At 39.7% G+C, this 24,557-nt stretch overlaps 1 protein-coding gene across 1 annotated transcript in view; it reads right to left on the bottom strand.

The window, feature by feature from the left end:
- Nucleotides 1–7,037: 7,037 nt before the first annotated feature.
- The window catches only part of LOC122946665 (serine-rich adhesin for platelets-like), a 49,564-nt gene continuing 32,044 nt past the window's right edge, over nucleotides 7,038–24,557 (bottom strand). Inside the window, exons 5-11 of the mRNA XM_044306427.1 lie at nucleotides 20,236–23,080; nucleotides 17,873–20,148; nucleotides 16,580–17,782; nucleotides 11,518–16,527; nucleotides 11,352–11,420; nucleotides 8,349–8,425; nucleotides 7,038–7,238 (exon numbers count right to left, since the gene is read on the bottom strand). Of these exons, the coding sequence (XP_044162362.1) occupies nucleotides 7,038–7,238; nucleotides 8,349–8,425; nucleotides 11,352–11,420; nucleotides 11,518–16,527; nucleotides 16,580–17,782; nucleotides 17,873–20,148; nucleotides 20,236–23,080 (11,681 nt within the window). The remainder of the gene's footprint in view (nucleotides 7,239–8,348; nucleotides 8,426–11,351; nucleotides 11,421–11,517; nucleotides 16,528–16,579; nucleotides 17,783–17,872; nucleotides 20,149–20,235; nucleotides 23,081–24,557) is intronic.

Genomic DNA, 24,557 nt, shown 5'->3' with positions numbered 1-24,557 from the left:
AGAAATTGAGTATCAGCAGCTCAATGACCCACAGCTGCAGATCGATCAATAATCAAGTCCTTTGGAGGAGTTAATCTGCCTAATCTCGCCCTACTGTCGCAGCCGCAACCTCTCCCTACGCTAATCAGAGCAGAGTGACGGGCGGCGCTATGTGACTCCAGCTTAAATAGAGGCTGGGTCACATGGTGCTCTGGCCAATCACAGCCATGCCAATAGTAGGCATGGCTGTGATGGCCTCTTGGGGCAAGTAGTATGACGCTTGTTGATTGTCTGCTTTGCAGCCTTTCAAAAAGCGCCAAGAAAGCGTCACAAAAGCGCCAAGAAAGCGACGAACACCGAACCCGGACTTTTACGAAAATGTCCGGGTTCGGGTCCGTGTCACGGACACCCCAAAATTCGGTACGAACCCGAACTATACAGTTCGAGTTCGCTCATCCCTACTAGCCAATTTAAATTATACTACCAATCGCTTTATAATTTAAAGGAGTCTACTCCTCTTCCCGGCGATTACTCTACGCTAGTGGAGAATTTTCTCTCTCACGCATCTCTCCCGACTCTCTCTCCGACACAATTACAGTCCCTCAATGCACAATTCTCGTTAGCTGAAATTGATAAGGTCATCAAATCCCTAAAGATGGGTAAGTCCCCAGGTCCTGATGGACTCTCCAACGAATATTTTCGCCACTTCCAGAGCACTCTTGCTCCCTACTTGCTTGAAATATTTGAGTTAGTGCAAGATGGCCACCCCTTCCCCCCAGACATGTTGGAAGCACTAGTAGTTACTATCCCGAAACCGGGGAAAACCCCAGACGTTCCTCAGAACTTCCGCCCCATATCGCTGCTTAATTCTGACGTGAAAATTTTCGCCAAAATTATTGCTAATAGATTAGCTCCACTCCTCCCCTCTCTGGTCCATCCTGACCAGACTGGGTTTGTGAGTGGCCGACTGGCGTCTGATAACACTCAACGGATTGTTGATTTATTCAACTATGCTGAGGTGCATGGCCTCCCAATGCTTGCGGTTACATTGGATGCGGAAAAGGCATTCGACCGCCTGCATTGGGACTACGCATTTTCTACTCTTCGCCAGATGGGTTTTTCAGGACAGATTTTGCAGTCTATCTACAGCTTATATTCCTCCCCAGCGGCGAAAGTCTGGGTTAATGGGGTGGTGTCAGAACCGTTTGAAATTACTAACGGAACAAGACAGGGATGCCCCCTGTCTCCCTTATTGTTTATCCTGGCGTTGGAACCCCTGGCACAATCCATAAGAAACTCACCTTCAATAGCCGGAATAGATATAGGTGGCAGATCCCATAAGATCACACTTTATGCGGATGATATTATCCTTACATTGACCAACCCCAGTAACTCGTTAGACGCTGCTATAGACATTATCTCACATTTGGGGTCTCTTTCCTATTATAAAATCAATGGCGCCAAATCTCAAGCTCTACCTATCAACATCCCGCCGGATGAGGTCGCCTCCCTGAAATCCTCCCAAGACTTAGACTGGCAAACTTCGGAAATCCCATACCCAGGGGTTAAGATAACCTCTCCGTGTTCCTTGCTCTACAATATAAACTACCTCCCCCTTCTTGATACCATGATAAAAGATCTTGGCAGTTTTTCTATGAAGGCTTTATCCTGGGTGGGAAGAGTGGCGTTGTTTCAAATGATGACACTCCCCAAATTAATTTACATATTTCGTGCCCTCCCAATCCCAATCCCTATGACATTTTTAAAAAAGCACAGATGACCTTGGGTAGGTACATTTGGAGTCCAACCAAGCCGAGAGTAGCACGGAGACTATTATCCAAAAAGAAGCAAGTGGGCGGACTAGGCCTCCCAGATATCAGAGATTATTTTCAGGCGGTGGCACTCTCCTTTGCCCGTGAATGGTGGTCCCCAGATATCAGTAAAGCCTGGATCCAGATTGAACAACACACCATCAAACGAGCCTCATTGAGAGACTACCTGATTCATCTGTTGTGAAGCCCAGCTAGGCCAGGTGAGGGTCTACTGACAATGAGACTAGCTAGTAGCCTATGGTCCTCCATACATAAATCACAGAGGGATAGTGTGGCCACTCTCCTCCCGCAAGCCACTTTAGGGACAATAGAACTGACTATCCCTGACATTAACTTGACAGTTTGGCGAGAGAGGGGTATCACTTCTGTCTCTCAGATCATGTCGAATGGCTCTTTTCTCCCCTTTGAATCCATTCATAGCCTGTTCGCGTTGCCGCATACAGAATTTTATAACTTCCTCAGAATTAGACATTTCATTGCCAAAATCACGCAGAATCCACCCTCCATAAACTCTGATATATGGAGATTGTTCCGCTCCCCGTCTCTTTTTAAAAAGCACACTACGCGCTATGTGTATGATGTTCTGGGGGAAAAAGCTACTTTTTCCAAAACTTTACCCATCACAAAATGGGAAGCAGAATTGGGGGAAACCTTTCCTGATGAACATTGGTCTCAAGCCATTAGATTCCTTACCTCCAATTTCAAATGTGTTTCCCACTATGAAGCAGGGCTGAAGACCCTCTTGCACTGGTACTTCACTCCACAGAGACTACACAAGATTTACCCTTCGTCCTCCCCCCAATGTTGGAGAGGGTGTGGAGCTAGAGGCTCATTACTCCATATCTTATGGACGTGCCCCACACTTACCCTGTACTGGCGCAGTGTTTTTGGCCTGATCACGGAGATAACTTCTCAGGTTGTTAACCCCCGGCCTGAACTGGCTCTTTTATTTTTAGGCATACATGGTATTCCCCCTGAATGCAGGAACCTTGTTGGTCACATACTACTTAGTGCTAAATTAGTTATCACACGGTACTGGAAGCAAACAGCTCCACCTGATATAGCAGAGGTTATTCTAGAGATTAACAAATCCTGTAGGTATGAAAACCTAATACCTGCCTCTATTCTACCGTTGAAATCTAGGTTGCTCACTTGTAGCCCATGGCTCAATAATTCTAATTATTCACCCTGAACTATAGAAGATTACTAGGCCTGAATTGAAACTTGAATGTAGCAATATGAACAAGATAGAAGGGCCCTTCGAATCAGGACGAACTGGGATTAGACTGCCTCACTCCCCCCCTCTTTCCTTCCCGGTCTTCCCTCACCCCCTTTTACCCTTTATATTTTGATATTAAGGTCCGAATGTTGAGGACCATGCTCTTATACTATTGCGTAAACTGCAAACCATTGATGTATTTGAATGTTTTTTCAGCAAACCTATTGTATAGGCGTATATGGTTACTTTTTCTAATTTTGCAAATTATGGCTTACTTGGCCAATCATTGAAAACACCAATAAAAAAGATTTACTCTAATAAAAGTGTCTCCTGTTGTTTAAGAGACAGATTTTTCTCATCAATTTTATTGAATTTGCTTCAACAGCCGTGTCCAGGCGGGTAACCGTGCTCACAGCAGGTGCCACAAGTGAGAGCTGCTAAACCTTTCTATTGATTCTTTCGGCATTCACAAAATGATCCAAACATGAAGTAGACATATGGGGAATTTAAAGTAATAACAATTTTTTAGGTATTACTATCTATCATAAAAGTAGAGAAATTGAAATTTGGAAATTAGTTAATTTTTCAAATTTTTGTTTTTTTAATAAATAAAAATTTATTTTTTTTACTTAATTTTACCACTGTCATGAAGTACAATACGTGATGCGAAAATAATCTCAGAATGGCCTGGATAAGTAAAAGGGTTTTAAAGTTATTACCACATAAAGTGACACATGTCAGATTTGCAAAAAATATCCTGGTCCTTAGGCCTCATGCACACGACCGTTTTTTTTTAAGGTCCGCAAAAACGGGGTCCGTAGGTCCGTGATCCGTGACCGTTTTTTCGTCCATGGGTCTTCCTTGTTTTGTGGAGGATCCACGGACATGAAAAATGAAAAAAAAATCTAAGTCAAGTTTGCCATTGAAATAATAGGAAAAAACGGACACGGATCACGGACACGGATCACGGACACGGATGCCAATCTTGTGTGCATCCATGATTTTTAACGGACCCATTAAAAGTCAGTGGGTCCGTGAAAAAAAAACGGAAAACGGCACAACGGCCACGGATGCACACAACAGTCGTGTGCATGAGGCCTTAAGGTGAAAATGAGCCTGATCGTCAAGGGGTTAATAGCCCCCTGTAAAATTCTTAAAAAAATCTCATCTTGGTACAGTATGGGAATATATTTATTTATGATGTTGACTACTTGTCTGTACTCCAAGCTGTATACTGTAGGAAAAAAAACAACACCTTTCTTTTTCGGGCCGGCTCATACTTGTACTCCTAGAAGATGAAGCCAATAAGTCCCTTCTGTTAGTTCGGGAGGCATATTCAACGCCTCGATCCAATGACCAGGTGGGATATTCTCTAGCTGAAAAACGACTAGAGATTATACTCTGAAAAGTTGCATCCTCTGAACAGTTACGTCTAGACCTTATAAACTCTCCCTTCGGGATATTTTTAATAATATGTAGCGGATGACAAGATTTCTCATGTAGTAAAGAACTTTCCACAGTGAGTTTAGTGTAAGTGGCAGAAACAATATCATGATTATATGCAGTAAGTGACAAATCCATTTTCTTCGAATAAAGTGACCAGTTTGGAATACCGCAGTGCTGGTCTTTTTCTCACTTGGATTCAAGTCTCTGCTCACCGTGACACGCCGACAGCCTTCTGGATGTTGTGGTTCTCTGATTGAGCTGGGAAGGGGGAGACTCCCTGTATCGTGTTTCTTTTTTATATGATTGCGTAATATGATGTATTTCTCGTGTATTGGGCGCGTCTTCCAACAGAGGAGGTTATGGTTGACAATATTTGGCAGCAGCAGGGCTAACCACCCTGTTCCTCCAATCTTGGTACAGGGGGGCTGATATTACTTCCTGCCAGGAGGGGGAGTTCCAGTCCAGAGAGAAAATGCAAAGGAAGCCACATATGAGAGCTACTCCTCTGAACCAGATCCAGTTCAACTATTAGACCAACAGTCCAGAGAGATCAGCAAAATCAAGAACACTGCATCAAGTGTGAGAAGCCAGCACGGTGATTAGCGAAATCCAGCTTTACAGACACTCTGCAAGGTGAGGGACTACGGCTCAGACACCCATCACCTAAACTACTGCAAATCGATTCGAGGAAACTTGGACGAAATTGGGCTTCACCGCAAATTGAATTCTCCCTGAAATTCGGAGCGAAGTCCACTTCTGATAATTCGCTCAACCCTATTAAGTTTACTGGCCACTAATGTCCTAAAGTCTTTCAGTGTAAGTTTTAAATTGAAAAATAGAGAATTAGTATACTGCTTATACTGCACAGACATATGCATGCTTTATACACTAATAAGCATGTACCCAGCATCTCTGCCACATATCACCTCCTATACTGTCTATATCTTCTCACACCAAGCCATTGCCTAGCCTGTGGTAGAAAATTATCTTTCCACTCTATCTATTAGGCCTCATGCACACGACCGTATTTTGTTTCCGTGTCCGATCCGTTTTTTTTGCGGATAGGATGTGGACCTATTCATTTCAATGGGTCTGCAAAAAACATGGAAAGCACAACGTGATGCCATACGGAACGTCATCCGTTTTTTTTTGCGGACCGCAAAACACATACGCTCATGTGCATGTAGCCTTAGAGGTACTTTTTTTTTCCATTTGATCTCGACTTTGATAACAGATTGAAAAAAATAGAAAGGCCAGCTTTATTTTTGTGCTTTTAAATGTCTATAACACAGAATGTTAATAAATAGAACTTTTTAACAAATATATAAATATACAAGTGATGCTCATAATTTTTAACATAAAATGTATAATAGTTATAGAGATACAAAAGTGAACCATGAAAGCATAGAAAGCCATAAAACATTATAACATTTGCTGCGGGATCCATTTTATAGCATAGTAAAATAATACATATACTGGTTAATTAAACATGTAAGTATCCTCAGATTGTAAACTTTTAACAACTCGTAAGGTAGCTATGAGAAAAGGTCCATCCTGCATTTTTTATTCTAGCTTCTCAAAATTGGTCAGCACCATATATGTACCTATTTTTTAAAGGGTTGTCTGCTCTGAGGAGGACAGCTCCCACAATTACCTGGAATTTGTGGGGGAATCTAAGTGCTACTAACTGTTCACTTCTCTGCAGTTCCACCACAAATTAAGTATTACATAGTGCCCATGGAAATGCTTAAGCTGTCTGTCTAATTCATAGGGATTCTGTGTTCTACAGAACCTCTCTGAAGGTTATGCACAGCAAACTTCATAGATTAAACATTTGTTTTGTACACCAGACAAGCCCTTCAAGATTTTAGAGAAACGCAGTCTTCTATATCTAAACCTTGCTGCTGTGTGGTCTGCATGATGAACAATACTAACTGGTATCATAATGACTTTTCTTCTCTTAAACCATAATTTCTTTGCAGCTAGATGACATTGCATCATATTCATAACAGCCATCTAGTGGTTGAAAAGTGCTGCAAATTATAGGCTTCTTGTATAAGCCAGATCTGTTGCCCCATGGAGTTTGCTAAGCTCAACTTCTCAAGATTTCTTCTCAGTCACTTAAAATTATAAACACCGCTTTTGCAGTCAGTGACCCTGCTTCCTCTATACCGCCATGACCAACTTTACCCTCTCCTACTGTGTCCTTCTGTAGATTGTAAGCCCTCACGGGCAGGGCCCTCTCTCCTTCTGTACCAGTTTGTAACTCGTCTTGTTCATGATTAGTGCAATTGTCTGTATTATGTATGTATACCCCTTTTCATATGTACAGCGCTAAGGAATGAATGTTGTTTTAATAATAAATAAATAAATAATAATAAGGATTGATACTGAAATCAATGCAATTTTCTGTTGAGATACGGTTTGAGAGGATTGAAGTGTTTTTAAGTACTTTTCTTTATAGTGTTCACGTAGTTGGCGGCCTATTATCTGTGGTGATATCACATAGACTTTACGCCGTCGTCTACTCATAACCGTCTGGAACAAGTCATTCTGTATTTCTACTTTTGACGCTGCCCTCTTTGGGATTCTTTGAATTGTTGGTAACGTTCTCCTCTTGAAGCTGGTGGCCATCTATGATGTTCTGTCAGTTCTGTTCCTGTTTCCAGGTCTATCACAGTGTTGCGCCAACTGTAATGTGTGAAATAACTTGGGTAACTTCTTACAGCATATGTGGAAGCAGAACGAAAACAAGCCAGTATCTGCAAAAATAGGGACAATAAAATCATTGGTATGTTAGGTATAAATCAAAGCTCTCAAGGACAGACATAGTAAGGGTCTCTATTGTGTAATACATTTCTGAGTCTCTCCAGAGGTAATCAGTGAGCCGTATGTTCTACATAAATCTTGTGGGACTGCTCTATGCCAATTATTGAATTTTCAACCTGGTTCTTATATGTGCTAGATTACTTTGTGCATTTTATGAGTATTCTTATTTGCTACTGAGTTTCACCTCGGACTGTTTAATGACCATTCTCCGGCCTTTGTCTCCCTTTGTTCTTACTCAGCTTGTTTCTGCAGGTGGCTCTGGCATAGGCATTGACTCTGTTTTGACTCCAGCTAGTATGACTACTCGACCAGTCCTCTCCTAGCAGCTACTAGGTATAGGATAGGACACCATCTGCAGGAATTACTCAGGGTTAACTGGTTAGTTTCCTGATTGGAATCACTGTTATGGAGGCCACTATTTCACTGTAGGCTGGGATCCTGTAGTTAAACGGTTCTTGCAGGGCCAGTTCTTGCTGAACCTGGTAGCTAGTGCCAAGTCTGGAAGTGGATATGTAGTTTGCTGGACAGGTTACCTCAATTATGCACAGAAAGTAACCCCTAGTTACATCAGTGCCCACAAGGCTATAATCGTACACTGTGCATAGACACAACACAAGACTTGAGACTTGATATAAACCCCCATGGTGTTCATGTACCACAGGCTGAAAACCTACCTATGTGACCTACATAACACATACAATACATGTAAATCTCAGACTTATTAAAGTACGGTATTTCTACTATGGTGATGAATTTTCTAAAAGAAACATGACAATAAGTGGCTAGCACTCCACTTAGAAGCCAAAAAATACTCTTCTGGTATGGCCACGCAGATTTTTAATACAGTTTTTGAAACAAAACAAAAATTTAGAACTGGATCTTAAAAGGAGCAAAAATATTTAGAACAGATTTTACTTTTGTATTATTGAACCCACTCCTAGTTTTATCCGTAAAAACTGTTTTAAAAAACTTGCCCATTTGGCTGTAATTGGTTTATGACACATGTAATTGGTGGAGTAAAGAAATAACACAGAAGGACTTACCCCACATAATAATCCTACAAGTAACACAACACCCAAGACAGCGATCAGTGAAAACAGAATGATTTGCCAGTATGTAACTACAAAGAAATATAAACAAATTAGATGTAACATAATTATGGACAACTTTCCAGCCACACATGAAACGTCCATCAATTAGTTTTCACTTATAAGATTTATTACACTAAGACGACATGATTACTCATTCTGGCAGACTGTAAAATATTATATTGTATTTACCTAAAAGATATTGAAAGACTATTAGGCTGTGATGGTGTATCTAAGGAACTTTGGCTAGCGTTTTTAGGGAAAGTCACTTAATAGGTCTACTTGCCCATCTCAGCACCAGTTCAAAATATTGAATAATTTTCCATTTTGCATATTTTGGCTATTAAGATGAGGCCCATCTATTGAGATTAATCCCTTGCTTGAGTTTGGATTGGCATTGACTGAGAAAAAGAAATGGGCCGGGTCTAAGCAAGCTTTGTTCAGTTCGGCAAAGCACATTAACTCTCACAAGTTCTGATATGCGCTCTTCAATATTGAAATTGCAAAACCAAAAAGGAAAAGTTGCAGAGTTATGGAAATCACAGGATCAGCAAACATGTTAATGATATGCAAATGATAAAAAAAAAACAGAAACAAAACATGGAAAACATCGGCATTTATTCAGTGTCGAGTATGAGCGAGAAGCACAGAAATACACAAACTTACATGCCTTGGCATGCCATCAGTGAGGTTATTAATGATTGCCTGAGGAATGTTCTACCAGGCTGAACGCACTTGGGCATTCAAATCATCAAGATTTTCTGCTGGCAGCTCCCTTTGCAATTGCTGACCAATAAAGTCCAAGATGTGCTTGATTGTAGTCAAGTCCAGGGAAACTGCTGGCCATGGTAGCACATTTGTCTACCATACATTGTGCTACCCCAAACCATAATCCAAGGTGTAGGACTAATGTAAGCTTTCCTTGTGAAGATCTCTTTATGGGGTTGCCCACATGGTCTTCACACTAATCTCTAGCTATCTTTGCTACCTCCATTCCAGCCTCTAATGCACCATGATAGCCTTTGATAGCAGTGATGTGAGGTCAGTGGAGCACTAGGAGCTGAATTACTGGCTTGTAACCCAGTGTGATGCAGATGCCATCTGCTGGTTTGTGTAGGCACTGTTTGCCTCCCTAGGCTTGGGTGAGGACATCCAAATTAATTTGCAGTACAGTACTATTCGCCATTCTTCTAATGAGAAAGTTCATTGTTGTCAACCAAAGGGACAAGCAATATTTAACTGTGCTGCCATCTCGGCCTAAACATGTAGCGATTGGTGTTGAGCGAATCGAGATCCAAATTTCAAGATAAATTTGATTCAACTTGAAGCTGAATTTCCTCGTGCTTTGTGGAAGCAAATCTATTTAACCTGAAATAGTTCAAAAGCCCCGAAAAAATCATATTTACCTGATCCATTTGCTTGTGACAGGCCAGCAACCGCCATCTTGCTTGAAGATCTCCCAGAAAAACCTGTGCATGGTGACTTATAATGTCATCATGTCGGCCAGGGAGATGACATCATTTCCAGCCAGATCTTCAAGCAAGATGGCGGCCGCCGATCCGTCGCAAGCAAATGGATCAAGTAAGTATGATTTTTTTATTTTATCATTTATTACCCTATTATGTCTATCAGATGCCATGATCATGTATGAACACGACATCTGAGTGGTACAATAACAGGGAGCGGCACAATCACACCTACTTCTTGCAAAGTGGTATTTTTTTTTTCCGTTAAATTCTGCAAAGCAGCCAAATCTAATTTTCCAATACCTCGCTTATATCTTAGTAGAGATTTGCCAGCGTGATAAACCAGGGTCTCAGTTCAAGGATTCTGTCCCTCTCAGTTTCCGAGCATAGTGAACATAACCGGCATGTCGATGAACAGGAGAGATTGCACAATCATCTTACATGACTTGATTTGACTTTTGAGGTTTCCGTCTAGTTCTACGCCCCTCCCACATGACCCAGATTGAACATAGGTGCTTGAAATCAAATCAGATCTTCATGACACCTGCTACTTGCTCAATGCGTATAACCTTACGGATTGTCCTTCTTGATGTTACAATTTCAATGTTGAGGAGGGTATGTTGCATTGATTTATAGTTTGCCATTTATCTTTTCATTAAGGATCATGTTCTTAATAATTTCCTTTTATGATTAATGAAACGTAAAAATTTTTTAACGTGTGAATGTTTTTTCATCGTTCAGTTAAATGCTGTTTTCCCCCCAAAAAATGTATACCTGGCCTTTGAGCGATTAAGACATGTTCTTCCATTAGTTAATGGTGAATGCCTCACAGTCAGTGAATTGAATTTAGTCGAACATCATAACCCAATAATGTTAAATCCCTCTGTCTGGGAATCAAACCCCGGTCTCCTACAAAAAGCCTCCTCATTGGAGAAATAAAAACCGGTCTCACAAAAAAGGGCTAAATTCTTCCACTTTGAAAAATCAAACCGCGGTCTCCCAAAAATGGTAAATGCCCACAGTTTATGAACAAAATTCTGGTCTCCCACAAAAAGTCTTATGCTTTCTAATTGGTGAAATTAAGCCCTTGGCTAAATTCCCCAATAGGGAAGAATTCAACATCTTAAGGTTTGCTATAGTTTACTCTTAGGGCTGTTTCACACGAGCGAGTCAGTTGCGGGAATCACACTCCGTGTATGAGCGTGGTCCTCAGTTCTGGACTTGCAGGAATGCAGGGCATTACCATTATTTATAATGCTATGTACCTCTGTGTGACTTTACTACTACAGGAAGATACTGACAGCTTGATGTCACTATGATTCTGTAGAAGTAAGGTCAAGCAGAGGCACACAGCATTATAAATCACAATAATACTGTGTGCTCCTGCAGGTCCAGAACTGAGGATCACACTTACACATGAAGTGTGATTCCCACAATGGCCTCACTCTTGTGAAACAGCCCTTAGACTTAGACTTATTATTAGTTTATTTACCTGCAAATTGGTCTGAGGTTGTTTGGGTGGAGGTGACAGAACTAAGGGTCGATGTTCCTCCATTCTGAGCTAAAAAAATGAAAAGATATACATTTTTAGAATACAATAGGACTGAACACAAATGGCACACAACACCTTTAGTATGGACAAAGTTCTTTGTACTTACTGGAGACTGGAGCAGACGAGCTTGTACTTGATGTGGCTGTGCTTGGTGCGGGATTAAACCTTGTAGTCGCTGAATTGCTAATGACTGTGCTTGATCCGGAATTAGCAGTAATGTTATTATTGTTTACATTTGTCCCAGAGGTAGTCGAATTTGTGATCGCTTTGGATTCAGTAAAGGCTACAACTATAGAACTAGAGGTTCCAGTATTCACAAAAGTTCTAGATCTAGTTATGGAGGTATTATTTATTGAGGTAGCAGTTACATTTGATGAAGTACCAGTAATCACTTCTGGTGTGTTAGTAGTACTGCCAACAGTAACTAAAACAGTTGATTGACTAGTAGTCATCCTACTGGTATTAATGGTACCAGGCACTGTTGTAGATGTTATACCTATATTTCCAACAGAAGGACCAATAGTGTTAGAAACATTACTTTCCGTAAAACTAGAGCTTGCGGTAGGAGTTATAGAAATACTTGATCCAGATATGACGGTCTGTGAAACAGTTGATTCACTATTAGCCATGGGACTGGCATTAATTGTACCAGGTGCTGTTGAAGATGCAAGAACTGAGTATCCACTGGCAGTAGAACCTGTGGTGTTAGAAACAGCATTTTCACTAAAAGTAGAGATTGCAGTCAGAGTAATGGAAGTACCGGATCCAGATGTGGCAGTATTATTAACTGTATTAGCAGTTAAGTCTGATAAAGTACCAGTGCCCATATGACTCACTCCTGGTGTGTTAGTAGTACTGCTAACAGTCCCTGAAGCAGTTGATAGTTGACTAGTAGCCATGCTTGTGGTATTAATGGTACCAGGTACTATTGCAGACATAATGATTCCACTAAAAGTAGAATCTGTGGTGTTAGAAATCTCACTGGTGAAAGATGAAGTGGTACTCACTGTTCTTGATTCTTCACTTGGTAACATTTTTGTAGTTGAAGTGTTTGTTAAAGATTGGGATGTTGCAACCATTGGTTTTATTGTTCCGGTGCTGGAAAGAGTAGTTGTATAGTCACCGGTGACAGATGTAGTTGTAATTAATACTTCCGACGTACTTGATTCTGTACTTGGTAAAACTGTAGTAGTTGAAGTATGACTTGAAGATTGGGTTGTTGCAACTGTTGATATTGTTTTTTCATTGGTGAATACTGTAGATGTAGACTCACTGGTGACAGATGTAGCTGTAATCGATGTTGCTGATGTACTAAATTTTGTACTTGGTAATATTGTAGTAGTTGAGGTGTCAGTTGAAGATTGGGTTGTTGCAACTCTTGGTGTTGTTGCATCCTTAGCGGATAGAGTAGCTGCTAATTCACTGGTAACAGATGTTCTAATTGATCTTGCTGATGTGTTTGATTCTGTACTTGGTATCACTGTAGTAGTTGGAGACTCAGTTAAAGTTTGTGTCGTCAAATATGTAGGTGTTGTCTGACTGGTTGATAGACTGGTTTTAGATTGACTGGTGAGAGATGTAGTTGCAGTGGATGGTGCTGCCCTGCTTGATTCTGCACTTGATATCATTGAAGTAGTTGGACTGTTTGTGAAGGATTGGATTGTTGCAACTGTTGGTGTTGTTATCTCATTAGTAGATAGATCAGTTGAAGATTGACTGGTGACCATTGCAGTCGTAGTCGACGTTGCTAGTGTGCTTGATTCTGTACTTGGTATCATTGTAGTAGTTGGAGTGTCATTTGAAGATTGGGTTATTGCAACTGTTGGTGTTGATGTGTCACTGGTTGATACAGTAGTTGCAGAGTCACTGGTGACAGATGTTGTAATCAATGCTAGTGACATGCTTGACTCTGTATTTGGTATCATTGTAGTTTTTGAAGTGTGTTTTGAAGTTTGGGTTGTTGCAACTGTTGGTGTTGTCTCACTGGTAGATAGGTTACTTGTATTTTCACTGGTGAAAAATGTAGATGTAATCAGTGTTTTAGACGAGATTGATTCGGTACTTGGTATCATTGTAGCAGTTGGAGTGTCAGTAAGAGATTGGGCTATTGCAACTGTTGGTGTTGATGTGTCACTATTTGATACAGTATTTGTAGATTCACTGGGTACAGACGTTGTAATCAATGCTTTTGACGTGCTTGATTTTGTACTTGGTATCACTGTAGTAGTTGGATTCTCAATTGAATATTGGGTTGTTGCAGTTGTTGGTAATGTCTCACTGATGGATAGAGTACTTGTAGATTCACTGGTGACAGATGCAGTTGTTATCGATGTTTTAGGCAAGCTTGATATCATTGTAGTAGTTGAAGTGTCTGTTAAAGATTGGGTTGTTGCAACAGTTGGCGTTTTCTCACTGGTGGATAAGGTACTAGTAGATTTACCGATTACAGATGATGTAGTAATCAATGATTCAGAAGTACTTGATTCTATACTTGGTTCAATTGTAGTCGTTAGAGTGTCACTTAAAGATTGGGTTGTTGGAACTGTTAGTGTTGTCTGAGTGTTTGATAAGGTATTAGTAGATTCACTGGTGACAGATGCAGTTATAATCAATGATTTAGATGTGGTTGATTCTGTACTTGGTACCATTGTAGTAGTTGGAGAGTCACTTAAAGATTGGGTTATTGCAGTTGTTGGTGTTGTCTCACTGGTTGATACAATAGTTGAAAATTCACTCATGACAGATTTATTCAATGCTTTTGATGTGCTTAATTCTGTACTTGGTATCATTGTAGAAGTTGAAGTGTGCGTTAAAGATTGGGCTGTAGTAACTATTGATTTTGCCTCATTGGTGGAATTGGTACTTGTAGATTCAATAGTGACAGATGTAGTTATAATCAATGTTTCAGATGTACCTGATTCTGTACTTGATAACATTGTTATAGTTGGAGTGTCAGTAGAAGATTGGGTTGTTGCAACTGTTGGTGTTGTCTCACCGATGGTACTGGTCACAGATGCAGTTGTATTCGATATTTCAGATGTGCTTAATTCTGTACTTAGTACCATTGTAGTAGTTGGAGAGTCACTTAAAGATCTGGTTGTTTCAACTGTTGGTGTGGTCTGACTGGTTGATAGTGTATTTGTAGATTCACTGCTGACAGATGTAATAGATGCTTCTGATCTGCTTGATTCTGTACTTGCCACCATTGTTGTATTTAAAGTGTCAGTTAAAGATTTGGCTGTTGCAAATGTTGGTATTGTCTCACTAGTGGATAACGTACCTGTAGATTTACTAGTGACAGATATAGCTGTAATCAATGTTCCCGATGCGCTTGATTCTGTGCTTGATAACATCGTAGTAGTTGGAGAGTCACTTGCAGATTGGGTTGTTGCAACTGTTGGTGTTGAAGTGTCAGTGCTTGATACAGTAGTTGTAGATACACTGGTGCTCGATGTTATCAATGGTTCAGATGTGCTTGATTCTGCACTTGACAACATTGTTATAGTTGGATAGTCACTTAAAGATTGCTCCGTTGTAACTGTTGGTGATGTTGTCTTACTGGTAGATAGAGTACTTGCAGAATCACTGGTAAAAGATGTAGTTTCAATCAAGGCTTCAGATGTGCTTGATTCTGTACTTGGCATCATTGTAGTAGTTGGAGTGTCACTTAAATATTGGGTTGTTGCAACTGTTAATGTTGTTGTCTCGATGGTTGATGCAGTAGTTATAGATTCACTGGTAACAGATGTTGGAATTGATGCTAATGATTTGCTAGATTCTGTACTTGGTACGATGGTAGCAGTTGAAGAGTCACTTAACGTTTGGGTTTTTGCAACTGTTGGTGTTGATGTGTCACTGGTTGATAAATTAATTGTAGAATCACTGGTGACAGATGTAATCGATGCATCTGACGTGATTGATTCTATATTTAACACTATTGTACTAACTGGATTGTCTGTTGAAGATCGAGTTGTTGCAACTGTTGGTGTTGTTGTCTCAGTGTTTGATAAGGTATTTTTAGAGTCACTGAAAACAGATGCAGTTGTAATCGATGATTCAGACGTGCTTGATTCTTTACTTGGTACCATTGTAGAAGTTGGAGAGTCACTTAAAGATTGCATTGTTGCAACTGTTGGTGTTAATGTCTCACTACTTGATACAGTAGTTGATGATTCACTGTTGACAGATGTAATAGATTCTTCTAACGTGCTGGATTGTGTACTTGGTACCATTGTAGTAGTTGGAGTGTCAGTTGAAGATCGGGTTGTTTCAACCGTTGGTGTGGTCTGACTGGTTGATAGTGTGCTTGTAGATTCACTGGTGACAGATGTAATTGATGCTTCTGATCTGCTTGATTCTGTACTTGCCACCATTGTTGTAGTTAAAGTGTCAGTTGAAGATTTGGTTGCTGCAAATGTTGTTATTGTCTCACTAGTGGATAACGTACCTGTAGATTTACTAGTGACAGATATAGCTGTAATCAATGCTTCCGATGTGCTTGATTCTACGCTTGATAACATTGTAGTAGTTGGAGAGTCACTTGAAGATTGGGTTGTTGCAACTGTTGGTGTTGAAGTGTCACTGCTTGATACAGTAGTTGTAGATTCACTAGTGATCGATGTTATCGATGGTTCAGATGTGCTTGATTCTGCACTTGACAACATTGTTATAGTCGGATAGCCATTTAAAGATTGCTTCGTTGTTGGTGTTGTTGTCTTACTGGTAGATAGGGTACTTGCAGAATCACTGGTAAAAGATGTCGTTTCGATCAAGGTTTCAGATGTGTTTGATTCTGTACTTGGCACCATTGTAGTAATTGGAGTGTCAGTTGGAGACTGGTCTGTTGCAGTAGTTGCTGCTGATGTGTCACTGGTTGATACAGCAGTTGAAGATTCACTGGTGACAGATGTAATCGATGCTTCTGACGTGCTAGATTCTATACTTGGAGCTTTCTCACTGGTTGATAAGGTACTTTTAGATTCAGCGGTGACAGATGAAGCTGTAGGTATAATTAATGTACTCGATTCTGTACTTGATAGCACTGTAGTGGTTGGAGAGTCACTTAAAGATTGGGTTGTTGCAACTATTGGTGTAGTCTCAGGGGTGACATCTGTCACTGATGACAGATGTAGTGGTAATTGATGATTCTGACATGCTTGATTCTCTACTTTGAACCATTGTAGTAGTTGGAGAGTCACTTAAAGATTCGGTTGTTGCAACTGTTGGTGTTGTCTCACTGGTGGCTAAGGTACTTGTAGTTTCAATGTTGACAGATGTAGTTGCAATTGATGTTTCAGATGTGCTTGATTCTGTACTTGGTACCATTATTGTAGTTAGATTGTCAGTTGAAGATTGGGTTATTGCAACTGTTAGTGTTAATGTGTCACTAGTTGATGCAGTAGTTGTAGATTCACTACTGACAGATGTAATCGAAGCTACTGATATGCTAGATTCTGTACCTGGTATCACTGTAGAGGTTGGAGTGTCAGTTGAAGATTGGGTTGTTGCAACTGTTGGTGTTGATCTCTGACTGGTTGATAGAGTAGTTGTAGATTCACTAGTGACAGATGTAATTGAAGCTGCTGACGATTCACCAGTGAGAGATGTCGTTATAATTAATGTTTCAGATGTGTTTGATTCTGAACTTGATAACACTGTAGTAGTTGGAGAGTCACTTAAAGATTCAGTTGTTGCAACTGTTGGTGTTGTCTCACTGGTGGTTAAGGTACTTGTAGTTTCAATGTTGACAGATGTAGTTGTTATCAATGTATCAAGCGTGCTTGATTCTGTACTTGGTACCATTGTTGTAGTTGGATTGTCAGTCAAAGATTGGGTTGTTCCAACTATTAATGTTGTCTCACTGGTTGAAGGGGAACGTATAGATTCACCGGTGACAGATGTAGTTACAATTGATGTTTCAGATGTGCTTGATTCTGTACTTAATAACATTGTAGTAGTTGGAGAGTCATTTAAAGATTGGGTTGTTGCAACTGTTGGTGTTGCTGACTCAGTGGATGATACAGCAGTTGAGGATTCACTGGTGACAGATGTAATCAATGCTTCTGACGTGCTAGATTCTGTACTTGGTACCATTGTTGTAGTTGGATTGTCAGTTGAAGATTTGGTTTTTTCAACTGTTGGCATTGTCTCACTGGTTGATAGGGTACTTTTAGATTCACCAGTGGCAGATGTCGTTATAATTAATGTTTCAGATGTGTTTGATTCTGTACTTGATAACATTGTAGTGGTTGGAGTGTCACTTAATGATTGGGTTGTTGTAACTATTGGTGTTGTCTCAGGGGTTAATAAGTTATTTGTAGAGTCACTGGTGACAGATGGAGTGGTAATTGATGATTCTGACATGCTTAATTCTGTGCTTTGTACCATTGTAGAAGTTGGAGAGTCACTTAAAGATTTGGATGTTGCATCTTATGGTGTTGTCTCACTGGTGGTTAAGGTACTTGTAGTTTCAATGTTGACAGATGTAGTTGTTATCAATGTTTCAGACGTGCTTGATTCTGTACTTGGTACCATTGTTGTAGTTGGAGTGTCAGTTAAAGATTGGGTTGTTTCAAATAATGGTGTTGTCTCACTGGTTGAAGGGGAACTTATAGATTCACCGGTACTTAAAATTGATGTTTCAGATGTGCTCGATTCTGTACTTGATAACATTGTAGTAGTTGGAGAGTCACTTAAAGATTGGGTTGTTGCAATTGTTGGTGTTGCTGTATCAGTGGTTGATACAGCAGTTGAGGATTTACTGGTGACAAATGTAATCAATGCTTCTGACGTGCTAGATTCTGTACTTGGTACTATTGTTGTAGTTTGAGTGTCAGTTGAAGATTGGGTTGTTTCAACTGTTGCTGTTGCCTCACTGGTGGATAAGGTAGTTGTAGATTCATTGGTGACAGATGTAGTTGTAATCAATGTTTTCGATGTGCTTGATTCTGTACTTAATAACATTGTAGTAGTTGGAGAGTCACTTAAAGATTCGGTTGTTGCATCTGTTGGAGTTGTCTCACTGGTGGTTAAGGTACTTGCAGTTTCAATGTTGACAGATGTAGTTGTTATCAATGTTTCAGACGTGCTTGATTCTGTACTTGGTACCATTGTTGTAGTTGGATTGTCAGTTAAAGATTGGGTTGTTTCACTGGTTGAAGGGGAACTTATGGATTCACCGGTGACAGATGTAGTTACAATTGATGTTTCAGATGTGCTTGATTCTGTACTTGATAACATTGTAGTAGTTGGAGAGTCTCTTAAAGATTCGGTTGTTGCATCTGTTGGAGTTGTCTCACTCGTGGTTAAGGTACTTGTAGTTTCAATGTTGACAGATGTAGTTGTTATCAATGTTTCAGACGTGCTTAATTCTGTACTTGGTACTGATGTTATAGTTGGCTTGTCAGTTAAAGATTGGGTTGTTTCACTGGTTGAAGGGGAACTTATAGATTCACCGGTGACAGATGTAGTTAAAATTGATGTTTCAGATGTGCTCGATTCTGTACTTGATAACATTACAGTAGTTGCAGTGTCACTTAAAGATGGGGTTGTTGCAACTGTTGGTGTTGCTGTCTCAGTGGTTGATACAGCAGTTGAGGATTTACTGGTGACAGATGTAATCAATACTTCTGGCGTGCTAGATTCTGTACTTGGTACCATTGTTGTAGTTGGAGTGTCAGTTAAAGATTGGGTTGTTTCAACTATTAATGTTGTCTCACTGGTTGAAGGGGAACTTATAGATTCAACGGTGACAGATGTAGTTACAATTGATGTTTCAGATGTGCTCGATTCTGTACTTGATAACATTGTAGTAGTTGCAGAGTCACTTAAAGATTGGGTTGTTGCAACTGTTGGTGTTGCTGTCTCAGTGGTTGATACAGCAGTTGAGGATTCACTGGTGACAGATGTAATCCATGCTTCTGACGTGCTAGATTCTGTACTTGGTACTATTGTTGTAGTTGGAGTGTCAGTTGAAGATTGGATTGTTTCAACTGTTGCTGTTGCCTCACTGGTGGATAAGATAGTTGTAGATTCACTGGTGACAGATGTAGTTTTAATCAATGTTTCCGATGTGCTTGATTCTGTACTTAATAACATTGTAGTAGTTGCAGAGTCACTTAAAGATTGGGTTGTTGCAACTGTTGGTGTTGCTGTCTCAGTGGTTGATACAGCAGTTGAGGATTCACTGGTGACAGATGTAATCAATGCTTCTGACGTGCTAGATTCTGTACTTGGTACCATTGTTGTAGTTGGAGTGTCAGTTAAAAATTGGGTTGTTTCAACTATTAATGTTGTCTCACTGGTTGAAGGGGAACTTATAGATTCACCGGTGACAGATGTAGTTGCAATTGATGTTTCAGATGTGCTCGATTCTGTACTTGATAACATTGTAGTAGTTGCAGAGTCACTTAAAGATTGGGTTGTTGCAACTGTTGGTGTTGCTGTCTCAGTGGTTGATACAGCAGTTGAGGATTCACTGGTGACAGATGTAATCCATGCTTCTGACGTGCTAGATTCTGTACTTGGTACTATTGTTATAGTTGGAGTGTCAGTTGAAGATTGGGTTGTTTCAACTGTTGCTGTTGCCTCACTGGTGGATAAGATAGTTGTAGATTCACTGGTGACAGATGTAGTTGTAATCAATGTTTCCGATGTGCTTGATTCTGTACTTGGTACCATTATTGTAGTTGGAGTGTCAGTTGAAAATTGTGTTTTTTCAACTGTTGGCATTGTCTCACTGGTTGATAGGGTAATTTTAGATTCACCAGTGGCAGATGTCGTTATAATTAATGTTTCAGATGTGTTTGATTCTGTACTTGATTACACTGTAGTGGTTGGAGTGTCACTTAAAGATTGGGTTGTTGTAACTATTGGTGTTGTCTCAGGGGTTAATAAGTTATTTGTAGAGTCACTGGTGACAGATGGAGTGGTAATTGATGATTCTAAAATGCTTAATTCTGTGTTTTGTACCATTGTAGTAGTTGGAGAGTCACTTAAAGATTCGGTTGTTGCATCTTTTGGTGTTGTCTCACTGGAGTTTAAAGTACTTGTAGTTTCAATGTTGACAGATGTAGTTGTTATCAATGTTTCAGACGTGCTTGATTCTGTACTTGGTACCATTGTTGTAGTTGGAGTGTCAGTTAAAGATTGGGTTGTTTCAACTAATGGTGTTGTCTCACTGGTTGAAGGGGAACTTATAGATTCACCGGTGACAGATGTAGTTACAATTGATGTTTCAGATGTGCTCGACTCTGTACTTGATAACATTGTAGTAGTTGCAGAGTCACTTAAAGATTGGGTTGTTGCATCTTTTGGAGTTGTCTCACTGGTGGTTAAGGTACTTGTAGTTTCAATGTTGACAGATGTAGTTGTTATCAATGTTTCAAACGTGCTTGATTCTGTACCTGGTAAAATTGTGGTAGTTGGATTGTCAGTTAAAGATTGGGTTGTTTCAATTGTTGTTGTTGTCTCACTGGTGGATAGGGTACTTGTAGATTCATCGGTGACAGATGTAGTTACAAAAGATTTTTCAGATGTGCTCGATTCTGTACTTAATAACATTTTAGTAGTTGGAGAGTCACTTAAAGATTCGGTTGTTGCATCTGTTGGTGTTGTCTCACTTGGTGTTAAGGTACTTGTAGTTTCAATGTTGACAGATGTAGTTGTTATCAATGTTTCAGACGTGCTTGATTCTGTACTTGGTACCATTGTTGTAGTTGGAGTGTCAGTTGAAAATTGGGTTTTTTCAACTGTTGGCATTGTCTCACTGGTTGATAGGGTAATTTTAGATTCACCAGTGGCAGATGTCGTTATAATTAATGTTTCAGATATGTTTGATCCTGTACTTGATAACACTGTAGTGGTTGGAGTGTCACTTAAAGATTGGGTTGTTGTAACTATTGGTGTTGTCTCAGGGGTTAATAAGTTATTTGTAGAGTCACTGGTGACAGATGGAGTGGTAATTGATGATTCTAACATGCTTAATTCTGTGCTTTGTACCATTGTAGTAGTTGGAGAGTCACTTAAAGATTCGGTTGTTGCAACTGTTGGTGTTGCTGTCTCAGTGGTTGATACAGCAGTTGAGGATTCACTGGTGACAGATGTAATCCATGCTTCTGACGTGCTAGATTCTGTACTTGGTACTTTTGTTGTAGTTGGAGTGTCAGTTGAAGATTGGGTTGTTTCAACTGTTGCTGTTGCCTCACTGGTGGATAAGATAGTTGTAGATTCACTGGTGACAGATGTAGTTGCAATCAATGTTTCCGATGTGCTTGATTCTGTACTTAATAACATTGTAGTAGTTGCAGAGTCACTTAAAGATTGGGTTGTTGCAACTGTTGGTGTTGCTGTCTCAGTGGTTGATACAGCAGTTGAGGATTCACTGGTGACAGATGTAATCAATGCTTCTGACGTGCTAGATTCTGTACTTGGTACCATTGTTGTAGTTGGAGTGTCAGTTAAAGATTGGGTTGTTTCAACTATTAATGTTGTCTCACTGGTTGAAGGGGAACTTATAGATTTACCGGTGACAGATGTAGTTACAATTGATGTTTCAGATGTGCTCGATTCTGTACTTGATAACATTGTAGTAGTTGCAGAGTCACTTAAAGATTGGGTTGTTGCAACTGTTGGTGTTGCTGTCTCAGTGGTTGATACAGCAGTTGAGGATTCACTGGTGACAAATGTAATCAATGCTTCTGACGTGCTAGATTCTGTACTTGGTACTATTGTTGTAGTTGGAGTGTCAGTTGAAGATTGGGTTGTTTCAACTGTTGCTGTTGCCTCACTGGTGGATAAGGTAGTTGTAGATTCACTGGTGACAGATGTAGTTGTAATCAACCTTTCCGATGTGCTTGATTCTGTACTTAATAACATTGTAGTAGTTGGAGAGTCACTTAAAGATTTGGTTGTTGCATCTGTTGGTATTTTATCACTGGTGGTTAAGGTATTTGTAGTTTCAATGTTGACAGATGTAGTTGTTATCAATGTTTCAGACATGCTTGATTCTGTACTTGGTACCATTGTTGTAGTTGGAGTGTCAGTTAAATATTTGGTTGTTTCAACTGTTGCTGTTGTCTCACTAGTGGATAGAGTACTTGTAGATTCACCGGTGACAGATATAGTTACAAAAGATTTTTCAGATGTGCTCGATTCTTTACTTGATAACACTGTAGTGTTTGGAGAGTCACTTAAAGATTGGGTTGTTGCAACTATTGGTGTAGTCTCAGGGGTTGATAAGGTACTTGGTAATGTTGTACTAGTGAAAGTTGGGTTTAAATCAACATTGGTAAATTGAGTACTCATAGATTTAGTAGTGATAGGCTCAGTTGGAAATTGTGTCTCTGAATTACTTGTTTCTGTAGTGTTAGTTTCAGATGAAGTCTTTGATGTTACATCAAGTGTGTGTAGATTAGCTGTAGTTTCACTAGTGATAGATTCGATTGTAGTTGATGTTACTGAAGTGCTTGTTTCTGTACTTGTTTGGAATGTTGTGCTAATTGTATCTTCTGATGTGGTTGGTTGAGTAATAGTCAAAGTTTCTGAAGTTATTATTAGGTTTTCACTTGTGGTTGCAGGTGTAGAACTTGTAGACTCACTTGAACTGGGTGGTGTTGTAACAATGGATGTTGCAGTGGATTCACCAGTAATACTATTATTTGGATCTATCCCTAGGAAAAACACAAATAAATGACCAAAGAAAAGTCATGAAATGTTGAATTGATTGAATATTTACATCTTTTGCTGCTAATTGTCATATTAGTCTGATGTTTGACTGATTTGATATTCCTTCTAGAGATGAGCTAACCTGTCAAGATTTAGTTTGGTTCAGGTTTCCTCAAAAAAAAAAAAAAAAAACTTGATTAGGGACAAACGAAAGTGGCTCCAATTTCCCTAAAAATTGGTATATAACACCCTGTAGTCTCTTGTCTCTGTTTAAAAACACACCACACAGTCAAGTGTTATTCTTATTCCAAAGCTTCCATAAATTGCCCGTTATGAAACATAACATGCAACATATGAAATAAGTCCACAGGGAAATAATAATACAAGTAAAATACCGACCAGTGTAACTCCAACCCGGACGTATCCCCTGCGGAAGCTCGGGGCAAAAGGTACTTGGGGGTTGGAGTTACACTGGTTGGTATTTTACTTGTATTATTTATTTCCCTGTGGACTTATTTCATATGTTGCACTGGTTATGTCTATATGAATTTGCGCTGAAGGATTGTACTGTATTTAATGAGATTATTACGTTTACTACAACCTGCGTTCTGCATTGCACTAGGCACTTAACATGTGAATATTGGGGGTGTGTGATGATAGAAGAGGGCGCTAAACTCTTGTGCACTGATTTAAACATTGGGATGATCATTGGGGTCACACGTCCTATGTATCTCCATTTAGTGTATATGTATGCCGCTGTTATATGATGAATTTTAATACTATGTAATGGGCACTAATAAAGTTATAGATTTTTCTAAATTCCTTGAGAACTGTGTGGGAGTTGGCTTTTTTAATTGGAGCCGTATAGGAGTGTACAGCTTCTAAGGCGTTATAGACATATCATATTCATGTGTCTATTTTGTGATGAAAATTAAAAAAATATGCATTATGTGTAATTTTAATAAAATTGTTTAAACACTTGATAAATTATAAGTTTAGTTATATTTACTGGTATTAGAAAAAAAAAGGTATTTAAAGAGTATTGCCACTAGGGGTTAGCAAATCGAACTTCGGATCTAAGATCCGAAGTCGATTTCTTCCCAACTTCGTTTTAATGCTGTACAAAGACCTGTCTCTGTACAGCATTAAAATGTATAGGTTTCTCTGAGGCAAACTTAGTTAAGTGCGAATGAATGGGGCTGAGCTGTAGGCCACATGACTGATAAACGTGTCATTACTGGCCTAGCAAAAGCAGAGAGAAGGCTGTGACACTCACGGGAAAGCCGCAGCCTTCTCGGACAGCTAATCGGCGAGGGGCCTGAGTACCGGACCCCCACTAATCAAATACCGACGACCTATCCAGAGGTTAGTTCATCTTAAAAAAAATAAAAAATCACGGAAAACCCCTTTAAGAATCAAGAGCTCCATTAAAGGAGTTTTTGTGTTCCTAACAGAGAAAGGTTTCATTCTGTGCGAAAGGGA

This window comes from Bufo gargarizans, chromosome 9 (genome assembly GCF_014858855.1).
Source record: "Bufo gargarizans isolate SCDJY-AF-19 chromosome 9, ASM1485885v1, whole genome shotgun sequence".
Lineage (NCBI taxonomy): Eukaryota > Metazoa > Chordata > Amphibia > Anura > Bufonidae > Bufo > Bufo gargarizans.
The sequence above is the reverse complement of the archived record's forward strand: the minus strand, read 5'-3'. Positions and strand labels throughout refer to the sequence as shown.